This window comes from Sceloporus occidentalis, unplaced genomic scaffold (assembly GCF_023333645.1).
Source record: "Sceloporus occidentalis isolate IW3139 unplaced genomic scaffold, rSceOcc1.0.p SCAF_1, whole genome shotgun sequence".
In the NCBI taxonomy this organism is placed as follows: domain Eukaryota; kingdom Metazoa; phylum Chordata; class Lepidosauria; order Squamata; family Phrynosomatidae; genus Sceloporus; species Sceloporus occidentalis.
The window spans coordinates 20,671,570-20,682,214 of record NW_028316981.1 but is presented as its reverse complement, the minus strand read 5'-3'; the positions used below and the strand labels follow the sequence as shown (position 1 = coordinate 20,682,214).

Below are 10,645 nucleotides of genomic sequence, written 5' to 3'. Positions count from 1 at the left end.
CAATGGGGGGAAAGTTGAAGGCTTTAATGGTCGGCATCCATAGTTTTTTGTTGGTTTTTCGGGCTATGTGGCCATGTTCTAGAAAAGTTTATTCCTGACATTTTGCCAGCATCTGTGGCTGGCATCTTCAGAAAACCTCCTCTAGAACATGGCCACCTAGGCCAACCCCCCCCCCCCCACACACAAAAAACAAAGCTTTACTCTAGTGCCTCAACAAGCTCCCATGTCAAGGATTCCATAGCATTGAGCCATGGCAGGTAAAGTGGAGTCCAGCCAGATGTTTTCTGCAGTGCAAGTGTTGCAGTTTATATGAGAAAATTTGGTAGTCATATAGTAAGCATAGCAGCATATCTGAGCTTCTGGTAAATAAACAGGATACGTAAGTAAGGCGCGGTACACACCGCCCCAAAGGGATGGCCTGCACCTGCCCCCTTTCTGTGGCCTGGAAAAGGGTTGTCCATGGGACACCTTGGGAGCCATGAGGAGAAAGGGGCGGCCGTGACTAGTGTGGTTGCCATGGGAACAATCCGCTCCCCAAAAGGAGCTCCGTTTCAGAGCTCCTTTCCATGCTGCAGCCAGACCACTGTAAGCGGCCTTGGGGGCGCAGAAACATCCCTGTGCTGTTTGGGTGCAGCACCTGCGTGATGTCATCACTGCGTGGAGTCCGTGAAGACAGGACGCCTCCATGATGCTGCCACCGGCACATGTTAGGGTTAGGGACAGTGCGGTTGGTGGGCAGTACTGTATTGCAATGAGAGCAGCAATGCTGGTCCAGGACTACAGCTCCCAGTGGGCACTGGGGCCAGAAGTGTCACGTGATTGGTCGGCAACCAGGCAGGCTAGGGCCCGTGATTGGTCGGGGAGCTGGGGTGGGGGTGGCACTTCTGCCCCTCCCGGCCATGTGCCCAGATAATAGGGGCAAAATAAAAGCAGAGCGACCAGCCTGGCTGTCAGTCCGGAATGGAGATGATGATGATGGGAGCCTTATTGAAGGTGACGCTGGTGGAGATCTTTGCCCTAGGCGTTTCTCCCCATAGCAGTGTCTCAGGTAAGGCAGGTTCCCTGTCTCTCGATTTCAAAGGAGGCCAGGGAGACCCCGATCTCCTCCGAGCAGAAAGGATGCCTCAACTAGACTCCTCCTGAAGCCCATAGTACCCTCCTGTCCTCCTCCTCCTCCAGAGAGAAGGCTTCCCTTCAGAGGCATGTCCTGCAGTTGTTCTTCTGCGATTTACAAGCAACGCCCCTCAAATGTTTGCAACGACAGTGGGAGATCCAGAAATGAGCATCCCTAGCCGGGACTGGAACGGGAGGCTTTATTTATTTATTTATTTATTTATTTATTTGCATTCCCAGCCCATTGCTCTGAAATGCCAGGACTGCTCCACTCCTATAGACATTCCCTTGGAAAGGAGTCCCACTGAATATAGTGGGGATTGCTTTCTCTTGAGACCACAAGGGCCATCCAGTCCAACCCCATTCTGCCATGCAGGAACTCTCAGTCAAAGCATCCCCATTGACAGATGGCCATCCAGCCTCTGCCTAAAGACCTCCAAAGAAGGAGACCCCACTACACTCCGAGGAAGGAGTGTGCTCCACTGTCGGACAGCCCTTACTGTCAGAATGTTCCTCCTAATGTTGAGGTGGAATCTCTTTTCCTGGAGCTTGCATCCATTGCTTGGGTCCTAGTCTCTGAAGCAGCAGAAAACAAGCTTGTTCCCTCCTCAATATGACATCCCTTCAAATACTTAAACAGGGCTATCATATCACCTCTTAACTATCTCTTTTCCAGGTTGAACATAACGCAGCTCCTTCAGTCTTTCCCTAAGTCAGGGTGGTGTTGTGGTAAAAGAAGCTGAAGGCTCCAGTGGGGTTTAGGGGACCTTGGAGGCCATGATGACACCAGACTTGATTTGCTCCCCCCCCAGCTGCCCCTCTCCTCCTCCTCACCTGGAGACAAAACAACATTTCCCCTAAATTGGGGGAGCTGAGGCAGGATCAAAAATGACCCTGCAGGCTGCACTTTCCTCAGGTGCAGGTCAGCACAGCCCTTTCCAACCTTTCAACCCTGGAGAAACCCTCGAAACAATTTTCATATCTAATTCAAGTCAAATAATTTTTGAATAATTTCCAGGTTTTCAGGAAGCTCTGCATCACAATTGTTATATCTACAGCTTAAAAAAGGGTTTTTTTTAAAAATCGAATTCCAATTATTTGCAGACAGTAATGTCACTAGGCTTGGTGTCACCTGGTGTGGTAACTCATGGTGTCACCCCCTCTGGCATTGACCTCATTCCATATCATACCGTTTGTTGTTGTTGTTGTGTGCCTTCAAATTGTTTCAATCTATTGTAACCCAAAGTCAAACCTATGATGGAGTTTTCCTGGCAAGTTCCTTCAGAGGAGGCTTGCCTTTGTCATCTTCTGAGGATGAGAAAGTGTGAATTGCCCAACCTGATCCAGTGGGTTTACATGCCTAAGCCATGATTCAAACCCTGCCCTTCAGAATGCACACCTATCTTCCAGCCAAGCCTGGGGTTGGGAGACCTCTCTACTCTGACACTTTCTACTCACCTCCCTCAGCCTCACATACACACTGACCTTCCAGTCAGGCTGGGGATGGGGGAGACCTCCTTGCTTTCTGCTCTGACTGGGAGGGAGGGAGGTCTCTCTCTACACACACCCCTCAGCCATGTTCACACAGACACACACTCATACACACATCCCTACCTTCCAGTCATGCTGGGTGGGGATAGACATCCTTGCTCCCTGCTCTGACTGGGAGGGAGGAAGCTCACTTTTTCTCTCTCTCCTCCCCTCAGTAATGCACACACACAAAACCACAAACTCTCTTACTTTCCAACCAGACTGAGATGGTGGGGGACCTCCTTGCTCTCTGCTCTGACTGGGAGTGGGAATCATGGCTCTCCCCATCCCCTCAGCCATGCACACACACACAGCTTACTTCCAGCTAAGCTCAGGGAATGGAGCTCTCTGCTAGTGACTAGGAAGGAAGAGGGTATATCTCCATCCCCTGAGCCCCTTTCCATGCACACCCACACCATCCACCCAGATTCAGCAGGCAGAGAGAGGCTTTCCTTGCTCGCAGTAACTCTGCTGATCACTTTTGGGGAGCAGTGGTGTCACCCTCCCCCCTTAGGGTATCACCTGTTGCGGTCTGCACCCCTTAGTGATGCCACTGTTTGCAAACTCCTTGTAACCTGTCACAGAACCCTAGCTGAGAAATCCTGGGTTAGCATGTTGGTATTGGACTTGGTCATGAAACTCTCTGGGTGACCTGCCAGTCACACAGTCAGCCTGATCTACCTGAAAGGGTTGTTGTCATTGAATCATAGAATAATAGAAGAGACCCCAACGGCCATCCAGTCCATTTCTATTCTGATGTACAGGAACACATTCCCAGCAGATGGCCATTCAACCTCTATTTAAAAACCTCTAGGGAAGGAGACCCCACTTCACTTCAAGGCAGCATATTCCACTGTGGAATTGCTCTTACCATCAGTCACGCTCGGCCATGGACACCAGATTTTTATTTTAAACAGTGATTCAGACTGCTCTGATTTAAAGTAATCCACATGCTATAATGGCAATTTTTAGGAACTTTCTTGTACTTCTTTACAGCAAGCTTAATCATCACTTCTGTTTGATCTGTAAATATTACAAAAGGGATCTTTTTCAGCACTGTTTATTTTTTATATATAAATATTTATTTTACAACATTTTTGTATTGGCAATTAACAAAAAAAATGTGGGCAGTGTATAACATATTTAAAAGCCCTCATAAAACATAAACATACAAAAAAACACACCAAACACTGTCATGCTAAAGAGAGAATAAAACAAATAAGTAACAGGTTAAAGAATGTGTAATGTGATGAATATAAATGCAATTAATAAAAAACATGAACAAAATTATGTGGAATATGACAGTGGTGAAGGGGTTTGAGTGTTGGTTTACCGTATGGTCACCGTAAGTCAGAAACAACTTGGAAATAATAAAATAACAACACATGTGGAACAAACACACCCTGGTCAGATGTGTTTGGGCCTTCTGGCTCACAGTTGTGGAGCTCTCTCAGTGTAACCTGTAGACAATGTTACAAATCTTACACTGCATTTCATGTTCTTTAATTAATATCAGAGTTGCTACTTCAGTGATCAGAAGCATCATTACAAAGTGTGTATGAGAGTCTCGACTCTCTGATAAAGGGAGGTAGACAATTAAGACAGTTCAGATCCCATCTATTCTTGGAAGCTAAGGAGGTTCAGCTCTGGTTTTTACTTGGATGGGAGACTGCCAATGAATACCAGGTATTGTAGGCTATATTTCAGAGGACAGACCTGTCAAAACCACTTCTGAGTATTCTTTGCCTAAGAAACCCTGTGAAATTCATGAGGTTGCCATAGTTGACAGGGGACCTGAAGGCAAACTCATTCTCACACTGAAGACTGATGGAATCCCTTCAGTTTTCAGGCTATAATCAGATAATTTGAGAGAACTCGCATAGAAGGATGCAGAGAACTTTTAGATTTTATTTGCACTTTTCAGATGTTTTTTCTTTCTTTCTAGATACCACATTTTGTCCTTCTGCTAACATCTCCTCACCAGAAGGTTCATCCAAGGTGATTGTTGCTAATGTATCAACCTATCCCAACATGCTTGTTCTATGTAAAAATAATTGTTCTTTAGATGCGCAGGTGAAATCTGACTGTACAGACGTTCTGATCTTAAAAAAGGGAGATGCAAAGTATATGCACTTTGCATACATAGACCATTTCTATATATCAGGCAATGCTCTTGCTATCAAGAATGCTAGCAAAATGCTCACTGGATGTTACCAACTTGCCAACGACATTGATCGATCTTGTGTGCAGCAATTTTACCTTAGAATTCTGGGTAAGTGTCTGTTTATTTATTTGCCCTGTCCTCCAACCAAAACAGCTCCCAAACTGGCTTAGAAATCATTTTTTTTTTTTCACTTTCCTGCCTTCGGGTTTACAATCTAAATAAGACATGACACATTTAAAAAAAGGAATGACAGTGGGGAAGGGGATTAAGTCCAACAGGTGCTGGTTTTTCTGCTCTCCCTCAGGAGAGAGAGCAGTGGCAGTAGTGGCCAGAACCTGATGGAGCTGTGCCTGACTGCTCTTCTCTCCTTCCAAGGCCAGAGCCATGGCACTGGAGGAAGGACTTCTGATCAACTGCTAAACTGAGTTTCCCCTTCATGACTGTGGGATCAGGCCTTTGGAGTATACAAATATGATTGATGTTACCACCAGCCTAAGGGTGATCAGTTATTGAAATAGAAAGGAAGGATGGAAAAGGAGGAATAAGACCTGTTAGTAAACCACCTAGCAAGAGAGACCCACGGGAGGAAAATAATAGTGGGTGGGATGAATCACCATATGGCATATGTCTTGGCGACATCTCATCCACAGGCCACCATGAGTTGAGTTCTCTTAAGGCTGAGAGCGTGTGACTTGCCCAAGAGTTTTCTTGGAACATTTGTTCAGAGGGGATTTACCTTCACCTTCCCTAGTGCAGAGTTGTTTAAACAGGTGCTAACACATTCCGCTCTCTGTCTTTTTCAGAAGGTGGGACACAGTTTAATAAATATGGTTGTACAAAGACGGGATATCATGTCTTCCAACAATTTTGAGGTATTTTGCCATAATTTGAATTAATATGCCCTGTTTCCTGCTCCCAGATCCATGGCACTGTTCTTCAGCTAACTTTTCCTTATCAGAAGATTCTGATGAAATCATTGTTGCTAACATGTCCAGCAACTTCCATGTTTTGGATTTATATAAGAAGGATAATTTCTCCTCTGGCTGGCAACACATCCTGAGCATAACCAACAGACAACCAAACTATGTTAGAAAGGATTACAAATGCCATTTTTTGATATCAGAGGGTAGTCTTCATATTAAGAATGCAACTGAAGGGCTCACTGGAGAGTACCAACTTGTTGAGAGAGGTAATGAGTCCTGTGTGCAACAATTCTTCCTTGACGTGTCAGGTAAGATTCCTGAAATTGTTGTGTTCTGGTGTCTCAGCTATTGCAGGAGAGGGGAAGAGATGTGCTTTATCTTCTGAGATAACCTGAGCAAAATAAATGGAGCTAAAATGCTTCTCTAAAATCACTTTTAAAAACAAATAACCTTCTCAATATGTGACCCATCCCACTGAAAACAGATGAGGATCTCTATATTACTGTGTTTTGATGTTAGTGATGCCTTTTGTAGTGGTGTAAGAACCAGTATGATAAACAGTAGGGTCCTGTGTGTTTGGATACATTTCAGTTTGTGTGGCCATATGATTCTTGGAGATGTGAAAGCTAGTGCATGCTTACTTGGACCCATACTCTTTCTGTCTCTTAAAAGCAGGTTTTGGAGTGTATAAGGGGACAATGAATGATGCAGTACATCTTACCTAAAAATTATTGGGGGGAAATCGAATCATATTTTTGGGCAAGATTCAAGAGCATGTAATGGTCTTCCAGTTCCAGCAATTACTGAATGAAATGGATGATCTAGATCCATTTCAGTCTGGGTTTAGGACTGGCTATGGGAAAGACAGAGCTTTTGTCAACTTGGCAGATGACCTAGGCAGGGGGAGTGTTTCCCTGTTGGTTCTGCATGACTTCTCAATGATTTGATACAATTGACCATGGTATCCCTATCAGTCACTCTCTTCTTGGAGGGTAGACTAAGAAGGTGGGGCTGGGGGATACCTGTTTGACACCCTGGCCACTATCCTGTATTGTCCCTAGGGGCTCAGTTTTATCCCCCATGCTGATAATATTTACATAAAAGCGTTGGAAGAGGTAATCTGGAGTGTCAGCAGTATTCTGATATCACCCAACTCTATCTCTCTATCCAATTCCAAGGAAGCTGTTTCTGTACTAAACCAGTGTTTGTTGTGAGTAAAGGACTGTATGAGTGAACAAACAAAACAGAAGTGCTACTGGTCAGTCAGAAGGTAGATTAGAGAATAGGGGTTCTGTTTGGAGTCACCCTTTTCTGAAATCTCAGGTTTGCAGCTTGGGTGTGCTTTTTGACTGAGAACTGAGCCTGGATACAGGTTTCAGCTGTGGTCAGGAGTGAGTTTGCATATTTTAAAATTAGTCTGCGGTAGCTTAGTGGTTAAGATGCCAGTTCTGAGGATCAGAAGGTTGGCAGTTCGAGGCCTGAGTGCTGCATGGAGTGAGCTCCCATCACTAGTCTTAGCTGCTGCCAACCTAGCAGTATGCGAAGTATAAACACCATGTTGCCAGAGTGCCGCAACACTGCCTGCTGCCTGGGTGGGCAGGTGGCATGATGCTGGCTTGTGAGCAGCATCAGGGTATGTGTCATCTAAGCACCACACCCCATGCCATCCCCAAGCTGGCGTATTGTGCCGGTCTGCTTCACCCCAAAATCTTTTTTTAAATTACTATAATCTTGCAAGAAACACAGTGTCATAGTAAAATAAAATAAACCTGAAAGCACATAATAATAACAAAAGCAACTTTAAAAACACGTGCAAGTTGACTTTTTCTACTTCTCCATTTTAGGTTCAGAAGCTGCAGGTTATTCTACCTATTTAATAATAGTTATTTCTGCTCTGGCGCTAATACCTCTGGCATTTGGTCTGTGGTACTGTATATCTCAGATAAGGAAAAGAAGAAAAGGAAACAGATATGAATCTGCTCGTAACTCAACAAGGGTTCCAGATTCTTGAAATGAACATCTGCAAAACAAAATATGCACATGTCAAGGAAATAAAATGAATGGACACATCCAGAAGATGCAGCAGGACTCAATTCTCTAAGAATGATGAAGTAACATTTTGTCACTGTGAGGAGTGAGCTGTTTCCTTTTTCCATATGAAATCCACCAGTAGCTCAACTTTTTTCTGCCTTGACAGTTGGAAGAGACCTCAAGGGCCATCCAGCCCAACCCTTGCCATTCCTGCCATGCAGGAATTCACAATCAAAGCACCCACAACAGAAGGTCATCCAGCCTGTTTAAAAACTTCCAAAGGAGCAGACTGTACTACACTCCAAGGCATCATGTTCCATTGTCGAACAGCTGTTACCACCAGGAGTTCTTTCCTCATGCTTAGGTGGATTCTCAGTGATACTTTGGTAGGAAGGTAACAGCGTTCTGTGCAGTCATGCTGGCCACATGAGCACATCCCCCTACGGTCAGACATGACTTGACAACTTTGTCAAAGGGCAATACCTTTACCTTTTTTCAGACAGTGTTACTTCCACTGTAGCCTTAGGCTGCCCATCTTTTCCCAAAAAAGTCCTTTAAGGAAAAAAGATTATCCTTGATCTACCTCCTGGGATGCAGGGGCATCCTCCTCCTGATAACTGTGACCACTGATAAAATGTGTTTGCCTTTCTCCATGCATAATGAGAAATGCCAGTTTTTGGGGTCATTCTGGGTTCTTTGAATTTCAAATATTGCTACTATTGTTGTAATTATAACTGTACCAAAGATGTTATAAGCTTTTTTACACTAGGTCCTCAGATATGTACTACACTGTGGTATAGTGGTTACAGTGATGGAGTGAGCTTTTGGTCCCTACGTTAAGAAATTCATTAGCTCACCTTGAACCAGGGGTTCCATCTCAGGCAACTTGCTAATATTTAAGTAAAATTCAAGTTTAATAAATGATTATTTAACCAATGAAGCAATCTGTTTAGTTAAAAGCAAGTTTCTGTGTTAAATGTTGACTAAAGATGCTGTAATATAATTAAATACTAATACATGCTCTCATTAAATATTGTTGGGTTTTTTAGCTATGGATATTATATCAACCAATTGTGAGCAAGAATAAGAAAAATTGATCTGGTGGGAGTGAAGAATAGCTAACGATTAGGCTTATGTTCTGAATATTTAAGCACTTGTTCTGACTGTGAAATTCTGAATCAGGGATGGAAATCATGTGGCCCTACAGATGTGATTGGACAACTCCCAGCATCCCTCACCTTTGGCTAAGCTGGCTGGGTCTGCTGGGATTTGCAGTTCAGCCACATGTGAAGGGTTGCATGATTTCCACTCTAATATAAACCACACAGGGAAATTTGACAAAGCAGTGCGATGAAGTTGTTTGTATACAAAAAATCCCAGTTGAACCCCCAAGTTCTCTATCCAGGCATAACAGCTAATGGGAATTAAAAGGGGCTGTGGAACTGTGTCTTTAGCCCAGTTCCCTGGTTTTATGGTTCATCCAGGCACCTCACAAGGCATGTGACAGGTTTTTGCAGGATTCTGAATCATACAAGGAGCCTACATGAGTGGCTGACATTCTGTCTGCAGATTCCATTTCTGTTTATAAGGTGCTAGGAGAAGGTGCATATGATAAATGTATGGCTCCACAGTATCTTTCCAAGCAAGCTGGCTGTAATGCTTGCATAGAGTTTTATTTAAAACAGCTGTAGGCAACCTGTAGCCGTTTGGATCCTGCTGGACTGGAATTTCTATTATTTGCAGCCAGCATAGCCTATGGAGAGGGCTGATGAGAGCTGGAGTCCAATAACATGTCCAATAATATCTGGAGGGTGACAGATTGCTCACTTATGACTTAAAAGGATATGGCATGACAGGGTTGGCAAAATGTTTTGCTTGAGATCATGGAGAAGCAACCCTCATAGGAAGGGAGAGCTAAGTGAACCAAGTAGTTGGATTCTGTGTGATGAAGCACTTTCATATGTTTCTGCCAGACAAATCTGATCTCTTTCTTTGATAAAATTACCAGCTTGGTAGATGAAGGGAATGCTGTGGATATAGTATATCTTGATTTCAGTAAAGCCTTTGACAAAGTTCCCCATGATATTCTTGCAAACAAGCTTGTAAAATGTGGGCTAGACAAGGCAACTGTTACAAGGATTTGTAACTGGTTGACTGGCCGAAGCCAAAGGGTGCTCAACAATGGCTCCTTTACATGCTGGAGAGAAGTGACTAGTGGTTTCCCACAGGGCTCTTTCCTGGGCCCAGTCCTATTCAACATCTTTATCAATGACTTGGATGTCAGAATTGGGAGCATACTTATCAAATTTCCTGGTTAGGGCCAGTGTGGGAATCATGTAGACCTCTAAATATTGGACTGTATGTCCTATCAGCCCTATTCAGCATCAGAATAATGAGGGAAGCAGGAAGGTGCATTTTAGGTGTGCCCTTGAGGACCACATGCTTCCCATTCCTTGGGGAGCAACACTCACACAGTAGTGGTATTGTAGAGGTTAGATTTTGGACTAGAACTCTGGAGACCAGGGTACAATTTCCTACTCAGGCATGGAACCCTCTGGGTGACCTTGGGCAAGCCACACTCTCTCAGCCTCAGGAAAGCAAAGGCAAAACTCATCTGAATAAATCTTGCCAATAAAACCCTATGATATGTCAGAATCAATTTGAAAGTACATAACAATGAAATCTTTTCCAGGGGTAATTTCCACAAGTTTTGTCAGGAAATACATTGTTCAATCTACTTCCCATTTAGAGCAGACTCCTTAACCTGGCATTCTTTGAATGTGCAACACCCATCATTCTCCCAAAGATGGCTGTTGTAGTACAACTTGTCTAAACAATACCAGCTTGGGGAAGGATGCCTTATGTTTTTCAGTAAAATGGCTCA

The 10,645-nt window shown here is 44.0% G+C and overlaps 1 protein-coding gene across 1 annotated transcript; it reads left to right on the top strand.

Moving 5' to 3' along the window:
• Window positions 1-960: 960 nt before the first annotated feature.
• On the top strand, window positions 961-8,697 carry LOC149321083 (uncharacterized). Its single transcript, XM_089507813.1, has 4 exons — window positions 961-1,048; window positions 4,589-4,915; window positions 5,727-6,038; window positions 7,575-8,697. Exons 1-4 carry the CDS (start codon window positions 961-963, stop codon window positions 7,739-7,741), a joined length of 894 nt encoding a protein of 297 aa, XP_089363939.1. The 3' UTR covers window positions 7,742-8,697.
• Window positions 8,698-10,645: the final 1,948 nt, after the last annotated feature.

Bases quoted from the DNA above. Each gene is read 5' to 3' on its own strand.
- LOC149321083 (XM_089507813.1), top strand. From the start codon at position 961: ATGGAGATGATGATGATGGGAGCCTTATTGAAGGTGACGCTGGTGGAG. The intron at 1,049-4,588 runs GTAAGGCAGGTT...CTTTCTTTCTAG, and splicing joins TCCCCATAGCAGTGTCTCAG to ATACCACATTTTGTCCTTCT. The intron at 4,916-5,726 runs GTAAGTGTCTGT...TCCTGCTCCCAG, and splicing joins ATTTTACCTTAGAATTCTGG to ATCCATGGCACTGTTCTTCA.